The sequence below is a fragment of the Artemia franciscana genome, chromosome 8, assembly GCF_032884065.1.
Source record: "Artemia franciscana chromosome 8, ASM3288406v1, whole genome shotgun sequence".
In the NCBI taxonomy this organism is placed as follows: Eukaryota; Metazoa; Arthropoda; class Branchiopoda; order Anostraca; family Artemiidae; genus Artemia; species Artemia franciscana.
The window spans coordinates 8,887,006-8,909,317 of NC_088870.1; the positions used below are offsets into that span (position 1 = coordinate 8,887,006).

Below are 22,312 nucleotides of genomic sequence, written 5' to 3' on the forward strand. Positions count from 1 at the left end.
CACGGATCAGCGGTGTAGCTCTGTAAGCCCAGCCAGAGTCAACCCAGCTCTAAATAGGTACTTGAAAAAAACATAAGGGTGTGCGATGGAGCAGAAGGGTGTGTGAAAGTAAAGAATGGCTGCCCCCCCCCCTGCCATTGCGCTTTTGGGCTGAAGGGTCATGAAAAGGATATTAGCATGGCCAGTAGGAATTGTGAAATCCAGTGCCGAGTTCATTACCTTTAAGCGAAAGCGTTTCAATGTGCAAGAAATGTAGGCAACAAACGACTGCAAGTATTAATCATATTTCATATTTCGCTTGCATTTTCGCATTGATGGAGTAAAGCCTAACATAACGAGTGGGAGTGGACTTCTCATATACAAGATAATTCTTGTCCGTCCTTAGTTCTAACATCGCTCTTTACTGCCATTAAATATGGGAAAACAAGTATATTCCAAAGGATAGTAAAGAGTAATAAAGTATATATAATTAGTTTATTAGGTGTAAATTTTGTTTATTTTTATTCATGTCTTTTAGTTTTACTGCTGATGATGAACACTGTATACGTGTTCGAAATATCCAGTTAAATAATTTTATATCTATTCACTGTCAATAAAAAAGGTATCATCCCTATTTTGAACTGTTTTACTTTCGTAAAGAGTGACATGAAAACTTTAGATCATTAGAAATTGTTCTGTACACCAGGGGGCTGAGATAAGATTTTTAATTCTGAATAATAGTTATCATAGGGCCTGATGCCCAATCTGCACTTTATATTAAAAGAATATGCACACACACAAAAAGAAGCAATTAAAACAGCCAGAAACAATTATCAAAATTAAAAAGTATGTAAGTAAAGATCTGAAGTAAATTAATTGTTAATATTGTTAACTCTGAAAGGTTGACTGTCATCCTTATTGGGGGCTCCAACAACGACATTAAAGGTGGCCACAAAATCAATTAACTGTTTCCCCACACAACTTTGTTAACTTTGTGCCGTAAGAAAAAAGTTGAACTTGTTTAGCTTTTTCAAGAAAGTCTGCAAAGTTTAGCCAAAAGCAGAAGACTCGTGGAACATTCCAAATAAACTAAACAGAAACAAGTGTCTACATATATAATAATGTATATTTGTTTAAATATTTTGTCTCAAGGGCGTCCTCAGGGGAGGGGGGCAGAGGCACCATTTGGGCCAAATCTTGGGGTGGGCATGGGGCATTTGACAGAACTTTTATTATGAAACTATTATTATGAATTTAACCTACTTTCAAAGTTTACAATTATTAATAGCAAATAGCGTAATTACCCCAAGGGTCGTCAGGTAATTACGCTCTTTGGCCAATAGGCGTGCAGTTAGTTCAAATCATTTGAACAGAATGGATTATGTTGGACATAATGGATAATTCTGGCCGGAAAAAGGTCCTTTGTGATGGAAGCTTGGCCCCCCTGGAAAATCTGGGGTGGGCATTTGCCCAACCCTGACCCCTCCCCCCCCCTCGAATGGTGCCTCTGGGGGGGCAGGGTGGCCATCCCCCCCTGGAAATTTGGTACTATAAAGTAATTTAAGGAAACCAAAAGAAAGAGAGCGGAATAGGAAAAAACAGAGAAAAAAATTGTATTGCCCATTTTTGGCTGCCTGCCAACAGATTGTGACCACTAATAAGGGAAAAAAAGTTCGAATTTGTGACTGAGTGACCACTTTCGAGTTTTCCACAAAAATTCCTCATAGTAATGAATAGTAAGGAAATAACGATCCTTATCAGTGATGAAAACATAAACGCCTAACTATTGATAACATTTAATCAAAGAATCAGGTTTTTATGGTGATCCTAAATATATATCTGTTTATTAGTAATTAGTGCAATTATTGGTACAAAAGAAAGTTTGTATAACTATAGAAAATACAAGGAAAACAACTTAATAAGCGGCAACTTCGGTAGAAAAAATGCCGTCGACTTTTGCTTGCATTGCAAGAGTACTCATGAGCTGATAAATGAAGCCACTACAATCTGAAATGTGGAAAGCTGGGAATTCCTGTATTTGTCCCCTCAACAGACAATTTTTTTGTGTTTCATTATCATTTTTTCCAGGAGTGATTGTATTTATTTAATTATCACTTTGAAAAAGGTTTAATTTTTTACAGTTATGAAGTATAAAGGTGTCAAATATATTGGTTTTTGGTATTCAAAATTAAAGTAAAAATATTGACCTAAAAGTTTTTATCTGATTTTTTTTTATCTTAGTTTTAATGTTTTACTTTGAACAAACTACCTAAATTATGCGTTACTTTATATAAACAGTGAGTTTGAAGGTATTAAATATTTCTGTGTTTGATAACCAAGTTCAAAACTGTCGATGTTGTTAAAAAATATCCGTCCAACGCTTCACCATTGCTCAAGAGAACTGAATTCAGGGAATTTATTTCTTAGTATTTTAAGTAGGCTATTGTTTTTTCAACTGAAAATAAAGAGCAACATTAAAACTTAAAAAAACAAAAATTAATACGTATATGAGGGGAATTTCCCCCTCCTCAGCACTTCGCTCTTCACACTACAGTTTTTTGGCACTTTAAAAAAAAATACATATTGTTCTAATTAAACGACCCTTGTGTTTCTTGTGTTGTTTTTAAGGAATTCGAACAAAATTTAAACTTTAGTGTAAAGAGCGAAGAGTTCAGAAGGGGGCAACCCCTCCCCCTCATATGCATAATAAGTTCTGTTTGTTTTAAGTTTTAATTTTACTCAATAGTTTCAATTGTAGAAACTCTTTTTTTTTCTTTAATAACGCATGAATACCTGGCTCCACTTCTACGGAAAAATCCCCCTCCTCAATGAAATATCCTCTGGGCAATTCAATTCCGGTGAAAATTTTATCTCAGACAATTACTCTTTACATCCTCACGCGTAAAATTGAATTGGCATAGAGATAGCAAGACATATAAAGAAATTTCGTATAGGAATTCCGGTAAAGGTAAAATTCTCATGAATAGTTCACCCCCTGGAAACTTCCCTCTCCCTGCAAAATTAGTCTTCCCCTCCCCCTGAAAAATAAATGTATACTTCACAGTAAAAAAAACAACGGGAAAATTTTATAACTTAAAAAATTTTCCCCAGGGACCTTAGGGGGTCATTATATTTCCAAAGACATAGTTGTTGGGCCTTTCAACTATGCTGAAAAGACTATAATAACATTTTGATCGGACGATTTTGGGGAAAATGGCATGGGAGGGGGTTTAGTTGCCCTCCAATTTTTGGTTACTCGAAGAGGGCATTAGAACTAAAACAAACCATCTCCCAACGGTCTAGGCAGACTGGGTCGATACGATCACCCCTGGGGTAAAAACAAATAAATACACATCCATGATCTTTCTTCTGGCGAAAATTACAAAATTCCAGATTTTTGCAGATATGAACTTGAAACTTCTGCAGTAGGGTTCTTTGATACAACAAATATGATGACGTGTTTTTCATTAAAATACTATGACTTCTATGTGGTCTTTCCTCCTTTTTTCGAAAATCACACAAATTTTCTCTGGCTCGTACCTTATGATGGATAAGACTAAACTTAATGAAACTTATGTATTAAGCCAATTCTTTTACATGTTAAGCCAATTCTTTTGATGTATCTATTGGTATGAAAATTCTGTTTTTCAGAGTTTCTGTTACTATTGAGCCGGGTCGCTCCTTACTTACAGTTCACTACCACGAATTATTTGATTATCCGTCAACATCTAAACAGACATTACTGAAATATCGATAGTTTCTTCTGCACTACCAAAAGTATTTATTCATAAAACTTTACAGTTCCATGAAATGTAAATAAACAAATAGAACTTATTTTTCAACTAACGTAAGGAACAAGTTTAGAACTTAAAATAAATATAACTTACTCTGTACATAAGGGGAGTTGTTCTTTGAACAAAAGTCTATTATTGCTTTGAAAAATCTTTTTTTTTTCCCAATTGTATATTTTCTTAAAATTCGGAAAAAGGCCAAATTTCACAATAAAGAGCAGGGAGCTAAAGAGCAGACAGCCCCCTTCATACAAGGAATATTCTGTTAAAATAGGTTTCAAATATGTTCCTTACTTTCAGTCAAAAAGCTCTTTTTTTATTTAATTTCTGGTTGTTTTCCAAATCATACCCAAGCCAAGGTTTCTATATAATTTAGAGATCATTGAAGTAAGTCTAGCGAGTTGAACACGATAGAATTCTTGTCTGTTGCGTTCCTTTTTCACGGGAGCAATAAAACCTCACTCCAAACAGCTTGAGAATTCATCAGTAGAGGTAATTTAAAAAAAAAAAATTAAGCACAAAGGATTTGGAAGATGGTCAGCAAATGCTTAAATTTGTTAAATCGCAATGTCAAGTGGACAAGCACTGAATTTTTTAATGTTCTTAATTTTTGTACCCAAGTCTAATGGCAAATCACAGTGGAAACTGAGATAGTTCACGTTAAAAAGGTTGTCTGAAGTAGAGGAGGGAGCCTTTATAGAATAGAAATTTATTCAGGTTTTGGCTGACCATATGAATCATCCGCCAAGCATGATCGCAGGAATTTCAATGGGGAATTTTCTATTACAATACCGCGGGATTCTAAAGGGATTTCAAGCTATTTACTGAAATTCCCATCAACTACACATTTTTGTAATAAGGTTTTTGTTATTAAAATATAAACGTTATTAAACTAATAGTTACCATTCCTGAATTAGCACTTAAAGGAATTTTTCTCAGTGGGAAGCTCTTTTTAATATCTATTCTTCATTTTTCTGTTAAAATGTATAGTGCTTGCCCTTTACTGAGTTGCTCCTACAAGGGCACCCATGGTCAGGGGCCATAAAAATTTAGCTGAAATCTATGAGCCCAACGTTTGCAAGAAAAACTACCTAATCGTCAAAGAATATACTTACCAATAGTAGCAGCTAATGAAGCAACTAAAATGAGTAGAATAAATTTCATTATCACTTCGACTTACAGACTAATATTATTTTAACTTTCTTGTTCCCTTTATACTATTCAAGGAATGTAAATACACCTTACAGTAGAGACAACAGTGCAAAAGCATGGGCAAATCCAAGACATGATCCATAGAAAAATTGTTTACAAAGTAAATATGGAGATCTCAAGTTTTTTGGTTAGCTTTGTTCTTTCAGCCGAATCATTGAGTTTCCATGGCTATTGCAACACAGTTTAGGGGTTTTGATGATGTCAACTGTTATATTTATTGACAAAGTAATAGGAAGTTGTGATATAAATTGTTATTATTATTTGGTCAAAATTAACTGTTATAAAACATACTGTTGTGTAAAAAAAAAATTCTACGCAAGTTCTCTACAGAAATCATTTATAGATCGTAGACGGCATCAATGCAATTAATGAAGCACGTATTCATTTTGCAGATTCTGCAAACATACGACGCCAAATTTCATATTTGAATTCAATAGAAATTTGTCTACAGGTATGGCAACCCTCAAGTTTTAAATTAAGGGTAGAATACTTGGATAGTTAAAAATGACATTGAGATTTAATTAAATTAAAGAATATGGAATGAAACGTAGTCATTTTTGAAGAAACAAAAAGGACGTTTTTTCAAGCGAAAGTAAAGAGTAGCATGAAAACTAAAAACCAACAATTTTTCAATATATGACTTGGGAGCTGCCACCACCTCAACACTCGCTCTTTGCACTACAAATTGGCTTTTGTCCAATATATATATATATATATATATATATATATATATATATATATATATATATATATATATATATATATATATATATATATATATATATATATATACATATAAATAAGTTGTTTGTGGGTTATGTCTGTCGAGTGATGTCATGTCGTCATGAAGTTAGTTGTCATCATGTTTGTTATGACGATGACGTCATTAAAAGTATTTAAGAAAATCGTTCAAAGACAAATTTTTAATTGTAAGAAGATCGTGGATGGAAAAATTTTTAATTATAAAATGACTGAAGAACCTACAATGGCAACAACCGAGGAAGCTGCTCAAAGAGTCTGTGCCAAAAAACTTACGGCTGATAGGGAAAGTGAGAAAAGAAAGCGCACCGAGGAATCATATATATAAATATTTATACATATATAAATGTATATATCTATATATATAAAAATAAGTTGTCTGTCTGTCTGTGGATGGATCAGGTGACGTCACCTGAAAAAACTGGATCAGGTGACGTCAAAACTGAAAAAACTAAAAAAAGGCAAAAACTACAAAAAAAAACTAAAAACTAATAAAAAAAATAAAAAAGCTAAAAAACTAAAAAAACTAAAAAAAGGCAAAAACTACAAAAAAAAACTAAAAACTAATAAAAAAGCTAAAAAACTAAAAAAACTAAAAAAAGGCAAAAACTACAAAAAAAACTAAAAACTAATAAAAAAAATAAAAAAGCTAAAAAACTAAAAAAACTAAAAAAACTAAAAAAAAGGTAAAAAACTAAAAAAACTAAAAACTAAAAAAAAACTAAAAAAAAGGAAAAAACTGAAAAATAAGCTAAAATAAAGGTAAAAACCAATAAAAAACTAAAAAAAAAAACTGAAAAAACTAAAAAAAGGCAAAAACTACAAAAAAAAAATAAAAACTAATAAAAAAAGTAAAAAAGCTAAAAAACTAAAAAAACTAAAAAAACTAAAAAAAGGTAAAAAACTAAAAAAAATAAAAAATAAAAAAAAACTAAAAAAAAGGAAAAAACTGAAAAATAAGCTAAAATAAAGGTAAAAACCAATAAAAAACTAAAAAGAAAAAAAGGAAAAAACTAAAAAAAATTTTCATCTAAAAAACTAAAAAAAAACTAAAAAAGGTAAAAACTAAAAGAACTAAAAAAGAAAAAAATAAATGACGAAACTCAAAGAGAAAGCGACCAGGACAAAAGGAATGTTCGATTAGCAATCAACAAAGCACCGGGACACAGGGAGTATAAATGACGACCAGGACATAAGTAAAAAAAAAAACTATCTATATATATAAAAATAAGTTGTCTGTGGATCTGTGGATCGTGGATCAGGTGACGTCACCTGAAAAAACTGGATCAGGTGACGTCAAAACTGAAAAAACTAAAAAAAGGCAAAAACTACAAAAAAAACTAAAAACTAATAAAAAAAATAAAAAAGCTAAAAAACTAAAAAAACTAAAAAAAGGCAAAAACTACAAAAAAAACTAAAAACTAATAAAAAAGCTAAAAAACTAAAAAAACTAAAAAAAAGGCAAAAACTACAAAAAAAAATAAAAACTAATAAAAAAAATAAAAAAGCTAAAAAACTAAAAAAACTAAAAAAACTAAAAAAAGGTAAAAAACTAAAAAAACTAAAAACTAAAAAAAACTAAAAAAAAGGAAAAAACTGAAAAATAAGCTAAAATAAAGGTAAAAACCAATAAAAAACTAAAAAAAAAACTGAAAAAACTAAAAAAAGGCAAAAACTACAAAAAAACTAAAAACTAATAAAAAAAGTAAAAAAGCTAAAAAACTAAAAAAACTAAAAAAACTAAAAAAACTAAAAAAAGGTAAAAAACTAAAAAAAAATAAAAATAAAAAATAAATAAAAAAAAGGAAAAAACTGAAAAATAAGCTAACATAAAGGTAAAAACCAATAAATAACTAAAAAGAAAAAAAGGAAAAAACTAAAAAAAAATTTTCATCTAAAAAACTAAAAAAAACTAAAAAAGGTAAAAACTAAAAGAACTAAAAAATAAAAAAATAAATGACGACACTCAAAGAGAAAGCGACCAGGACAAAAGGAATGTTCGATTAGCAATCAACAAAGCACCGGGACACAGGGAGTATAAATGACGACCAGGACATAAGTAAAAAAAAAAATTAACAAAACTAAAAAGAAGGTAAAAACTACAAAAAAAACTAAAAACTAATAAAGAAACTAAAAAATCTAAAAATCTAAATAAACCAAAAAAGTAAAAAAAAGGAAAAAAATAAAGGAGAAAAACAAAACTAAAAAACGAATGTATATACAGACCGGTACACCGGGATACAAATGACGACCGGGACACACGGAATATAAATGACGACCGGGACACAGGGACACAACTACAACGGGGACACCGGGGGAAACAGGGGGATATAAATGACGACCGGGACAAAAAAACTAAAAAGAAAAAAAAACTAAAAACTAATAAAAAAACTAAAAAATCTAAATAAGCTAAAAAAGAAAAAAAAAGGAAAAAAATAAAGGAGAAAAACAAAACTAAAAAACGAATGTATATACAGACCGGGACACCGGGATACAAATGACGACCGGGACACAGGGAATATAAATGACGACCGGGACACAGGGACACAACTACAACGGGGACACCGGAGGAAACAGGGGGATGTAAATGACGACCGGGACACCGGGACAGGGAATGGTCGATTAGCAATCACCATCAACAAAGCTCAAGGGCAATCATTAGAATCATGAGGTATAGATCTGAATACAGATTGTTTTCCCATGGACCATTATATGTTGCATGTTCAAGAGTCGGTAAACCTGACAATCTATTTATATGCAAAGACAATGGGACAGCAAAGAATGTTGTATATTCGCAAGTTTTACGTAGTTAAAACCATATATATATATATCTATCTATATTCACAGGTGGGACATAGGGACACAACTACAATGGCGCGTAACTATTATGGCGCGTAACGACTTACGCGCGCGGGGGGGCTTGGGGGGGGCGCGAAGCGCCCCCACCAACTAGGTGTTGGGGTGGCGCGAAGCGCCACCCCAACAGCTAGTATAGATATATATATATAAGCCCCCCCGCGAGCGTAGGTTGTTACGCGCCATATTAGTTACGTGCCATTGTAGTTGTGTTCCTGTGTCCCACTACAGGTTTACCGACTCTTGAACATGCAACATATAATTGTCCATGGGAACAACAATCCGTATTCAGATCTATACCTCATTATTCTAATGATTGCACTTGAGTTTTGTTGATGGTGATTGCTAATCAAACATTCCCTGTGTCTCCATCGTCATTTATATATCCCCCTGTGCCCCCACCGGCGTCCCCGTTGTAGTTGTGTCCCTTTGTCCCAGTCGTCATTTATAGTCGACAAACATGACGTCAGTCAACACAGAAACATGACGTCAGTCGACACACAAACATGACATCAGGCGACACACACGTCCCAGTCGTCATTTGTATCCCGGTGTCCCAGTCTGTAATTTCTCTTTGAGTGTCCCGGTCGTCTTTTTTTCTTTTTTCTTTTTAGTTTTTTTTTGTAGTTTTTTCCTTTTTTATTTTTTTTATTTTTATTTTTTTAGTTTTCTTTTTCTCCTTTAATTGTCAGTTTTTTTCCTTTTTTTAGTTTTTTTCTTTTTCAGTTTTTTGTTTTTTATTAGTTTTTATTTTTTTCTTTTTACATTTTTTTAGTTTTTTTTTCTTTTTTAGTTTTTTTTCTTCTTTTGTATTAATGCTAAAGCCAACATTCGAACCTGGAACCTCTCGGACCTAGAATCTCGGACCTTCTCTGTGTCCCCGTCGTCATGTGTCCCCCTGTGCCTTTTTTTCTTTTTCTCCTTTATTTTTCAGTTTTTTCCTTTTTTAGTTTTTTTCTTTTTTAGTTTTTATTTTTTTTAAGTGTTTTACCTTTTTTTAGTTTTTTTTAGTTTTTAGTTTGTTTTGTAGTTTTTACCTTTTTTTATTATTTTTATTAGTTTTTAGGTTTTTTTTTCCTTTTTAGGTTTTAGTTTTTTACCTTTTTTTACTTTTTTTAGCTTTTTTATTTTTTTTTTTTGTGTAGTTTTTGTAAGGTTTGAACCTGGAACCTCTCGAATTTAGAACCTGGAACATACCGCGTTACCAACTCAGCTACATCAGCTTGTATACTTTCGTTTTTGAATTGGTATATGATGAAATAATTCAGACGTCATATGCGGACAGACAGACAGACAGACAGACAGACATAACCCACAGACAACTTATTTTTATATATATAGAAGATAGATATATATATATATATATATATATATATATATATATATATATATATATATATATATATATATATATATATATATATATATATATATATATATATATATATATATATATATATATATATATATATATATATATATATATAAATAAGTTGTCTGTCTGTCTGTCTGTCTGTCGAGTGACGTCATTATATGACATCTGAATTATTTCATCATATATCAATTCAAAAACGAATGTATTCAAGCCGAAGTAGCTGAGTTGGTAAAGCGTTATGTTCCAGGTTCCAGGTCTGAGAGGTTCCAGGTTCGAACTTTGGCCTTAGCATTAATAAAAAAGAAGAAAAAAACAAAAAAAGGTAAAAAGTACCAAAAAAACTAAAAAGAACAGGCTAATAAAACTAAAAAGCTAAAAAACTAAAAAAATACTAAAAAAAGGTAAAAAAGGTAAAAAACTAAAAAGGTAAAAAACTAAAAAGAAAAAAACAAAAACTAATAAAAAAAATTAAAAAAACTAAAAACTGAAAAAGAAAAAAACTAAAAAAAGGAAAAAAACTGAAAAATAAAGGAGAAAAAGAAAACTAAAAACCGGGACACAGGGAATATAAATGACGACCGGGAAACTGAAAGAGAAATTACAGACTGGGACACTGGAAAACAAATAATGACCGGGAGATTTAAATGACGAATGGGACACTCAAAGATAAATTACAGACTGGGACACCGGGACACAAATGACGAATGGGACACTCAAAGATAAATTACAGACTGGGACACCGGGACACAAATGACGACCGGGAAACCGGGACACAGGGAATATAAATGACGACTGGGGCGCTCAAAGAGAAATTACAGACTGGGACACTGGGACACAAATGACGACCGGGATACTGGGAATATAAATGATGATTGGGACACAGGGACACAACTACCAGGGGGATGCCCAGGGCACAGAGGGATATATAAATGACGACGGGGACACAGGGAATGTTCGATTAGCAATCACCATCAACAAAGCTCAAGGGCAATCATTAGAATAATCAGGTATAGATCTGAATACGGATTGTTTTTCCCATGGACAATTTTATGTTGCATGTTCAAGAGTCGGTAAACCTGACAATCTATTTATATGCACAGACAACGGAATATCGAAGAATGTTGTATATTCGCAAGTTTTACGTAGTTAAAAACATATATATATATATATATATATATATATATATATATATATATATATATATATATATATATATATATATATATATATATATATATATATATATATATATATATATATATATATATATATATATATATATATATATATATATATATATATATATATATATATATATATATATATATATATATATATATATATATATATGTATATATATATATATATATATATATATATATATATATATATATATATATATATATATATATATATATATATATATATATATATATATATATATATATATATATATATATATATATATATATATATATATTTCTATATTCACAGGTGGGACACAGGGACACAACTACAATGGCGCGTAACGACTTACGCGCGCGGGGGGGCATGAACTTCTAAAGTTGTGCAACCGCTGCTTTAAATGACCACCCCTTAGATTTAGGCATTCTAAAATTACATTAGATGACAAGGTATAACTGAAATTTAACATTTTAATTACAGATGATAAAAATTCAAACTTGAAAATTGAGATCTACGGCTGAGATCCTTCGCGAGTTATTGACGGTTATTAACGGTAATTCCGTTATTTAACGGTATAGTTGCCCTGCGTTCAGTAGAGATAAAATCACATACTTTTTGAGGTTCATCACCATTAAAATCCTCTGATTGGTTGAAAGTGATCATACGACATCACTTTTATATGAATCCTCTATTAAAGGTGGCTTTGGATTTGTTCTCCAGGGTCTTTAGAATTTTACTAACTGAAGCTTAACATTTTATTTACAGCTGATTAAAATTCATACCGCAAATGAAAATCAACATTTTATATGTCATTTGCAAAAAAATGCATGGCAATATTAAATTTACTATATTTTCCGATACATTTTCTGAATTCATACTTTTAACTTTTCTTTTTCATACCTTTCTTTTTATTCTTCTTCAGGTTCAGCAACACACACATCACAAGATACTATACGATTATGCTATAATATTTCATATACAGTATTATACATATGTGTTATAGGAAGGCTATAATCTATATATATAAAAATAAGTTGTTTGTTTGTGTGTCTGTCGACTGACGTCATGTTTGTGTGTCGACTGACGTCATGTTTGTCGACTGACGTCATTATAAGGATTGAGCTGTATGTCGTCATGAAGTTGTTTGTCGACTGAGGTCATGTTTGTCAACTGATGATATTACAGACTGGGACACCGGGACACAAATAACGACCGGGACACCGAGACACAGGGAATATAAATGACGACCGGGACACTCAAAGAGAAATTACAGACTGGGACACCGGGACACAAATCACGACCGGGAAACAGGGAATATAAATGACGACCGGGACACAGGGACACAACTACAACGGGGACGCCGGGGGCACAGGGGGGATATATAAATGACGACCGGGACACTCAAAGAGAAATGACAGACTGGGACGTCGGGACACAAATGACTACGGGGACACAGGGAATTTACGATTAGCAATCACCATCAACAAAGCTCAAGGGCAATCATTAGAATAATCAGGTATAGATCTGAATACGGATTGTTTTTCCCATGGACAATTTTATGTTGCATGTTCAAGAGTCAGTAAACCTAACAATCTATTTATATGCACAGGCAATGGGATAGCGAAGAATGTTGTATATTCGCAAGTTTTACGTAGTTAAAAACATATATATGTGGGACACAGGGACACAACTACAATGGCGCGTAACTAATATGGCGCGTAACGACTTACGCGCGTGGGGGGCTTGGGGGGCGAAGCGCCCCCACCAGCTAGGTGAACAGCTAGTATATATATAAAAATAAGTTGTCTGTGTGTCTGTCGAGTGACGTCATGTCATCATGTCATGTCGTCATGAAGTTAGTTTTCGTCATGTTTGTTATGACGATGACGTCATTAAAGGTATTTAAGACATTCGTTCACGGAAAAATGTTTAATTATAAAATGACTGAAGAACCTACAATGGCAACAGACGAGGAAGCTGCTCAAAGAGTCTATGTCAAAAAACTTGCTGCTGATAGAGAAAGTAAGAAAAGAAAGCGTGCCGAGGAATCACAAGAACAGCAAGAAAACAGGCTTGCGGCTGACAGAAAGCGTGCCGAGGAACTACCAGAGCAACGCGAAACCAGACTTACTGCTAAAAGAGAAAGTGAAAAAAGAAGGCTTGCCGAGGAATCAGAAGAACAGCAAGAAAACAGGCTTGCGGCTGATAGAGAAAGTAAGAAAAGAAAGCGTCCCGGGGAATCACAACAACAGCGTGAAATTAGGCTTACGTCTCAAAGAGAAATCACCAAAAGAAAGCGTGCCGAGGAATCTCAAGAGCAACCTGAAAAGTTTTGCCTAGCATTCAGGTACAGCCCAGTCGATGATTATACCTTGAGTAGATGTGTTCAAATCGTGACTATGTCTAAAATTTGTCCCTATTGCAAGGCCTTGAATTTTAATGGTGAAACAATGGGAATGTGTTGCGCCTCAGGAAAAGTTAAACTTCCTCAACTGGCTGCACCACCAAAGCCGTTGAAGACTTTGCTTACTGGAAATACGTCAGAATCTAAGCGTTTTTTATCACAGATCAGAAAATATAACTCATGTTTCCAAATGACGTCGTTTGGTGCCCAAATGAAAAATCCAGATCAATTTATGCCTACTTTCAAAGTAAAAGGGCAAATCTATCATAGAGCATGGTCCCTACTATCGTTCTCGGGCGAGAATCATAGATTTTTACAATTGTACTTCATCAGTGATAGAAATTCTGAATTGAATGCACGTTGCAAAATTTCTCCCGACGTTGAAAGGACAATCGTTTCCCAATTGCAACATCTTTTCCACGAAAATATTAATTTAGTGCGTCTGTTCAAAACAGCCATCGATTTGATGCCTACTCATACGCATAAAATTGTTATTTCAGCTGACAAAACGCCTCCTGGCCAACATGTGCGTAGATACAATGCTCCAACTATCGACGAAGTGGCAATCGTTTTGGTCGGTGATCAGTTTTTACCTCGAGATATTATTATTTATAAGCGAAACGCTCAGTTGGTAAGAATTGCTGAAACTCATCGATGCTACGATGCCCTACAATATCCTATCATTTTTTGGGATGGAGCCGACGGCTATCACTTTAATATTAAATTGATAAATCCAGCCACTAACAAAGAAATGAATAAGAAATGCAGTGCAATGCATTATTATTCCTATAGACTAATGATTCGGCAGGATGAAGACAATTATATTTTAAAATGCCGTCAATTGTTTCACCAATACTTCGTTGATATGTATGCAAAAATTGAATCAGAACGTTCGCTATTTATCCGTCTGAATCAGACCAAAATCCGCTCTGAACAATACATTCATTTGCGAGATGCAGTTTTAAATGACGGTAATACCACAAACGTTGGAAGATTAACGATTTTACCTTCGTCATATGCTGGCAGTCCCCGTCATATGCATGAATATGCTCAAGATGCTATTGCGTATGTTCGTCTCTATGGTCGTCCAGATTTATTTATTACATTTACATGTAATCAATCTTGGGACGAGATACAGCAGCTTTTACTTCAAGGACAATCGGCGGTTCATAGACATGACATTACGGCCCGTGTCTTCCGGCAAAAGTCGAAATCACTGATAAACTACATAGTAAAACTTGAAGTGTTTGGGTCAGTGCGATGCTGGATGTACTCAGTGGAATGGCAAAAACGAGGATTGCCACACGCACATATACTAATCTGGCTACATTATAAAATTACTTCTAACAAAATTGATGGTGTGATTTCCGCTGAAATACCTGATGAAAATGTCGATAAGGGGTTATATGATATTGTTGTAAAAAATATGATACATGGACCTTGCGGTGCACTGAACGAAAATTCACCATGCATGGCCAAAGGAAGGTGCACAAAGCAATATCCTCGACTTTAGTACCCAACACAATTACTGGCAATGATGGTTACCCACAATATAGAAGAAGATCTACTGAAGATGGCGGTAAAATAGCAATAACAAAGAAGCGTAACGGTACCACAATCGAAGTAGATAACCAGTGGGTTGTTCCATATTCCCCATTATTATCAAAAACATTTAATGCACACGTTGAATACTGTAACTCCGTAAAGGCAATCAAATAAATATGTAAATACGTCAACAAAGGCAGTGACATGGCAGTTTTTGGCTTGCAGTCCGAAACCAAAGATATCGACGTAATCGTACAATATCAGGCTGGAAGATACATAAGCAGTAATGAAGCTGTTTGGCGAATTATTTCATTTCCGATACATGAACGTAGTCCAGCTGTTGTTCACTTAGCGTTAAATTTACAGAATGGTCAACGTGTTTATTTTTCGGAATCCAACGTGCAACAAAGAGCCCTGAATCCACCGGATACAAAGTTAACTACTTTCTTGTCGCTATGCAAAATGATTCTTTTGCAAAAAAACTGCTGTATACTGAAGTGCCATCGTATTACACGTGGAATACTAAAAATAAAGTATTTGAACTTCGAAAAGAGGGTAAGTCAGTCGACGGCCAACCTACCATCTTCAAAGATACCACGATAGGAAGACTCTATACCGTTCACTCCAATCAACATGAATACTTCTTTGTAATTTATGGGCACACGTAAAAACATTAAAATTAACTACAGATATGCGTGTCCGATTGCAAAACGATGACTCTGGTCAAAAATTTTCAGATCAATTGCTGGCAATTGGAAACGGAAAGCTCCCAGTAGACTCAATTTCAGGACGTATACAACTACCTGCTGAATTCTGTAATTTAGTGACGTCCAAAAATGAATTGATTGAAAAAGTATTTCCGAATATTCTAAACAATTATAAAAATAATAAATGGCTAAGTGAAAGAGCTATTCTTGCACCCAAAAACATAAACGTCGACGAAATCAACAATATTGTTTTGACCAAGATTCGAGACCAGGCAGTCTTTTACAAGTCAGTCGACACAGTTTTGGAACCAAATGAGGCAGTTAATTATTCATCTGAATTTTTAAATTCCGTGGATCTTTCAGGGTTTCCACCACACGTGCTACAACTAAAAATAGGCGTACCAATAATACTGTTAAGAAATATATACCCACCAAAGCTTTGCAATGGCACGCGACTTGCTGTAAAAAACAATGGAAGACGTAATAGAGGCCACAATCTTGACAGGGCCTTTTGAGGGTGGGGCTGTTCTTATTCCTCGCATTCCCATGATTCCAACGGATCTGCATTTTCAATTTAAAAGATTGCAATCCCCAATTCAATTAGCATTTGCAATCACCATCAACAAAGCTCAAGGTCAATCATTAGAAAAATGTGGTATAGATCTTAATACTGATTGTTTTTCCCATGGACAATTGTACGTTGCATGTTCGAGGGTCGGTAAACCTGACAATCTATTTATATGCAGCGACAATTGGACAGCGAAGAATGTTGTATATTCGCAAGTTTTACGCAGTTAATTTGTATTGTATCTATCTATCTATCTATCTATATAAAAACGAGTTGTGTGTATGCATGTTTGTTTGTTTTTAAAAAGAGCATTTGCATATGACGTCATTATAAGTAGATAAGGCTTTGTATATGCACAGACAATGGGAAAGCCAAGAATGTTGTATATTCGCAAGTTTTACGTAGTTCAAAACACACACATATATATATATATATATATATATATATATATATATATATATATATATATATATATATATATATATATATATAGATATATATATATATATATATATATATATATATATATATATATATATATATATATATATATATATATATATATATATATATATATATATATATATATATATATATATATATATATATATATATATATAGATATAGATATATATATATATATATATATAGATATAGATATATATATATATATATATATATATATATATATATATATATATATATATATATATATATATAGATATAGATATATATATATATATATATATATATATATATATATATATATATATATATATATATATATATATATATATATATATATATATATATATATATATATATATATATATATATATATATATATATATATATATATATATATATATATATATATATATACTAGCTGTTGGGGTGGCGCTTCGCGCCACCCCAACACCTAGTTGGTGGGGGCGCTTCGCGCCCCCCCCAAGCCCCCCCGCGCGCGTAAGTCGTTACGCGCCATAATAGTTACGCGCCATTGTAGTTGTGTCCCTATGTCCCACCTGTGAATATAGATATATATATATATATATGGTTTTAACTACGTAAAACTTGCGAATATACAACATTCTTTGCTGTCCCATTGTCTTTGCATATAAATAGATTGTCAGGTTATCCCCCTGTTTCCCCCGGTGTCCCCGTTGTAGTTGTGTCCCTGTGTCCCGGTCGTCATTTATATTCCCTGTGTCCCGGGTCCCGGTCATCATTTGTATCCCGGTGTCCCGGTCTGTATATACATTCGTTTTTTAGTTTTGTTTTTCTCCTTTATTTTTTTCCTTTTTTTTTTCTTTTTTAGCTTATTTAGATTTTTAGATTTTTTAGTTTTTTTTATTAGTTTTTAGTTTTTATTTCTTTTTAGTTTTTTTGTCCCGGTCGTCATTTATATCCCCCTGTTTCCCCCGGTGTCCCCGTTGTAGTTGTGTCCCTGTGTCCCGGTCGTTATTTATATTCCCTGTGTCCCGGTCGTCATTTGTATCCCGGTGTACCGGTCTGTATATACATTCGTTTTTTAGTTTTGTTTTTCTCCTTTATTTTTTTCCTTTTTTTTTCTTTTTTAGTTTATTTAGATTTTTAGATTTTTTAGTTTTTTTATTAGTTTTTAGTTTTTTTTTCTTTTTAGTTTTTTTGTAGTTTTTACCTTCTTTTTAGTTTTGTTAATTTTTTTTTTTACTTGTGTCCTGGTCGTCATTTATACTCCCTGTGTCCCGGTGCTTTGTTGATTGCTAATCGAACATTCCTTTTGTCCTGGTCGCTTTCTCTTTGAGTGTCGTCATTTATTTTTTTCTTTTTTAGTTCTTTTAGTTTTTACCTTTTTTAGTTTTTTTTTAGTTTTTAGTTTTTTTAGTTTTTTACCTTTTTTTAGTTTTTTTAGTTTTTTAGCTTTTTTATTTTTTTTATTAGTTTTTAGTTTTTTTGTAGTTTTTGCCTTTTTTTTTAGTTTTTTGTCCTGGTCGCTTTCTCTTTGAGTGTCGTCATTTATTAGTTTTTTCCTTTTTTTTTTAGTTTTTTATTGGTTTTTACCTTTATTTTAGCTTATTTTTCAGTTTTTTCCTTTTTTTTAGTTTTTTTTTATTTTTTATTTTTTTTAGTTTTTTACCTTTTTTTAGTTTTTTTAGTTTTTTTAGTTTTTTAGCTTTTTTACTTTTTTTATTAGTTTTTAGTTTTTTTTGTAGTTTTTGCCTTTTTTTAGTTTTTTCAGTTTTTTTTTTAGTTTTTTATTGGTTTTTACCTTTATAGTTTTTTTAGTTTTTTAGCTTTTTTATTTTTTTTATTAGTTTTTAGTTTTTTTTGTAGTTTTTGCCTTTTTTTAGTTTTTTCAGTTTTGACGTCACCTAATCCAGTTTTTTCAGGTGACGTCACCTGACACATCCATCCACACATCCATCCACACATCCACAGACAGCCAACTTATTTTTATATATATAGATAGAAGATATATATATATATATATATATATATATATATATATATATATATATATATATATATATATATATATATGGTTTTAACTACGTAAAACTTGTGAATATACAACATTCTTTGCTGTCCCATTGTCTTTGCATATAAATAGATTGTCAGGTTTACCGACTCTTGAACATGCAACATATAATGGTCCATGGGAAAACAATCTGTATTCAGATCTATACCTCATGATTCTAATGATTGCCCTTGAGCTTTGTTGATGGTGATTGCTAATCGACCATTCCCTGTCCCGGTGTCCCGGTCGTCATTTATATCCCCCTGTTTCCCCCGGTGTCCCCGTTGTAGTTGTGTCCCTGTGTCCCGGTCGTCATTTATATTCCCTGTGTCCCGGTCGTCATTTGTATCCCGGTGTCCCGGTCTGTATATACATTCGTTTTTTAGTTTTGTTTTTCTCCTTTATTTTTTTCCTTTTTTTTTTCTTTTTTAGTTTATTTAGATTTTTAGATTTTTTAGTTTTTTTATTAGTTTTTAGTTTTTTTTTTCTTTTTAGTTTTTTTGTAGTTTTTACCTTCTTTTTAGTTTTGTTAGTTTTTTTTTTACTTATGTCCTGGTCGTCATTTATACTCCCTGTGTCCCGATGCTTTGTTGATTGCTAATCGAACATTCCTTTTGTCCTGGTCGCTTTCTCTTTGAGTGTCGTCATTTATTTTTTTCTTTTTTAGTTCTTTTAGTTTTTACCTTTTTTAGTTTTTTTTAGTTTTTTAGATGAAAATTTTTTTTAGTTTTTTCCTTTTTTCTTTTTAGTTTTTTATTGGTTTTTACCTTTATTTTAGCTTATTTTTCAGTTTTTTCCTTTTTTTAGTTTTTTTTAGTTTTTAGTTTTTTTAGTTTTTTACCTTTTTTTAGTTTTTTTAGTTTTTTTAGTTTTTTAGCTTTTTCATTTTTTTTATTAGTTTTTAGTTTTTTTGTAGTTTTTGCCTTTTTTTAGTTTTTTTAGTTTTTTAGCTTTTTTATTAGTTTTTAGTTTTTTTTGTAGTTTTCGTAGCATCGATGAGTTTCAGCAATTCTTAACAACTGAGCGTTTCGCTTATGTAGAATAATATCTCGAGGTAAAAACTGATCACCGACCATAACGATTGCCACTTCGTCGATAGTCGGAGCATTGTATCTACGCACATGTTAGCCAGGAGGCGTTTTGTCAGCAGAAATAACAATTTTATGAGTATCAGTAGGCATCAAATCGATGGCTGTTTTGAACAGACGCACTAACTTATTATTTTCGTGGAAAAGATGTTGCAATTGGGAAACGATTGTCCTTTCAACGTTGGGAGAAATTTCGCAACGTGCATTCAATTCAGAATTTCTATCACTGATGAAGTACAATTGTAAAAATTTATGATTCTCGCCTGAGAATGGTAGAAGGGACCCTGCTTTATGATAAATTTGCCCTTTTACTTTGAAAGTAGACATAAATTGATCTGGATTTTCGATTTGGGCTCCAAACGACGTCATTTGGAAACATGAGTTGTATTGTCTGATTTTTGACAAAAAACGCTTAGATTCTGACGTATTTCCAGTAAGGAAAGTCTTCAATGGCTCTGGTGGTGCAGCCAATAGAGGAAGTTTAACTTTTCCTGAGGCGCAACACATTCCCATTGTTTCACCATTGAATTTCAAGGCCTTGCAATAGGGACAAATTTTAGACATTGTCCCGATTTGAAAACATCTACTCAAGCTATAATCATCGACTGGGTTGTACCTGAATGCCAGGCGATAACTTTCAGATTGCTCTGATTCCTCGGCACGCTTTCTTTTCTTACTTTCTCTATCAGCCTCAAGCCTGTTTCCCTGCTGTTCTTTTGATTCCTCGGCACGCCTTCTTTTTTTACTTTCTCTTTCAGAAGCAAGTCTGGTTTCGCGTTGCTCTGGTAGTTCCTCGACACGCCTTCGTTGACGTAAATTGCACATTCTTAATCTGGCCATTTCTCTTTGAACCGCAAGCCTGGTTTTGCTTTTTGGTAACATTCTACCTTTTTCAATGTTTTTCAATTTTTCAGTGTTCATTCTAACATTGATGTTAGAAAAAAATTTTACGTACCAAGCATGCAAACACTCGACAATTTATAATAAAACTCAAAATTATAAATATCTGTTATAAGGTTTTCGAATTACTTTAATCTATTGTCAAAATATATAGAAATATTTATGCAATTACCAGTTTCTACATTTTTAGTTTCAGTTTGCTTTTCAGTTTAGTTTCATTTTTATATATATTTAAGATATAATCTGGAGTAACGGACAGACAACTTATTTTTATATATATAGAAGATAGATTTTTATATATATAGATACAGTTTCTTCTTTAGTTTTTTTTCTTTTTTAGTTTTTTCTTTTTTTAGTTTCTTCTTTTTATTGATTTGTTTTCTTCAATTTCTCAATGTTCATTCTAACATTGACACTTGGAAAAATCTTTACGTGCCAAGCATGCTAAAGCTCCAACAATTTAAATTAAACCTCAAATTTGGGGTATCTGTTTTAAGGTTTTCGAATTACTTTAATCTATTGTCAAAATATATTGAAATATTTGTGCAATTCCCAGTTTTTTTTTTAGTTTTTTCTTTTTTTAGTTTTTAGCTTTTTTAGTTTTTTTTTAGTTTTTTATCTTTTTTATTTTTTTACGTTTTTTCTTTTTAGGTTTTTTCTTTTTTTAATTTTTTTAATTTTTAATTTTTTTTTTAGTTTTTTCTCTTAGTTTTTTTTTAGTTTTTTACCATTTTTCTTTTTCGAATTACTTTTATCTATTGTCAAAATATTTCGAAATATTTATGCAATTTCCAGTTTTTACATTCTAGTTTGTTTTCTTTTATATATATAGAAGATATAATCTAGCGTAACGGACAGACAACTTATTTTTATATATATAGATATATAAAAATAAGTTGTCTGTCTGTGGATCTGTGGATCGGGTGACGTCATGTTTCTGTGTCGGCTGACGTCATGAAATTAGTTGTCAGGTGACGTCATGTTTCTGTATCGGCTGACGTCATGAAATTAGTTGTCGTCATTTTTGCTTTGACGGTGACGTCATTCAAGTTATATAAGACATATGTTCACGTAGAAATCTATTAATGTTTAAGTTTACAATGACTGATGAAGATGCTCAAAGAGTCTATGCCAAAAAACTTGCTGCTGATAGTTCCTCGGCACGCTTTCTTTTCTGACTTTCTCTATGAGCAGCAAGTTTTTTGGCATAGACTCTTTGAGCATCTTCATCAGTCATTGTAAACTTAAACATTAATAGATTTCTACGTGAACATATGTCTTATATAACTTGAATGACGTCACCGTCAAAGCAAAAATGACGGCAACTAATTTCATGACTTAATTTCAGAACTTAATTTCTGTGTTGACTGACGTCATGAAATTAGTTGTCGTCATTTTTGTTATGACGATGCTTAGTATATTGTAAAACACATTAATTTGGTT

At 32.3% G+C, this 22,312-nt stretch overlaps 1 protein-coding gene across 3 annotated transcripts in view; it reads right to left on the reverse strand.

Moving 5' to 3' along the window:
• Window positions 1-22,312, reverse strand: part of LOC136029947 (anti-sigma-I factor RsgI-like) — an 84,594-nt gene that overhangs the window by 9,204 nt on the left and 53,078 nt on the right. The window contains exon 1 of one of the 3 annotated variants that reach the window (XM_065708491.1): window positions 4,886-4,999. The exons of the other annotated variants lie outside the window; for them this stretch is intronic. Coding sequence (XP_065564563.1) covers window positions 4,886-4,934 — 49 coding nt within the window. The 5' untranslated portion in view covers window positions 4,935-4,999. Of the gene's footprint in view, window positions 1-4,885; window positions 5,000-22,312 lie in introns of those variants that run through there. 3 annotated transcript variants of the gene reach the window in all.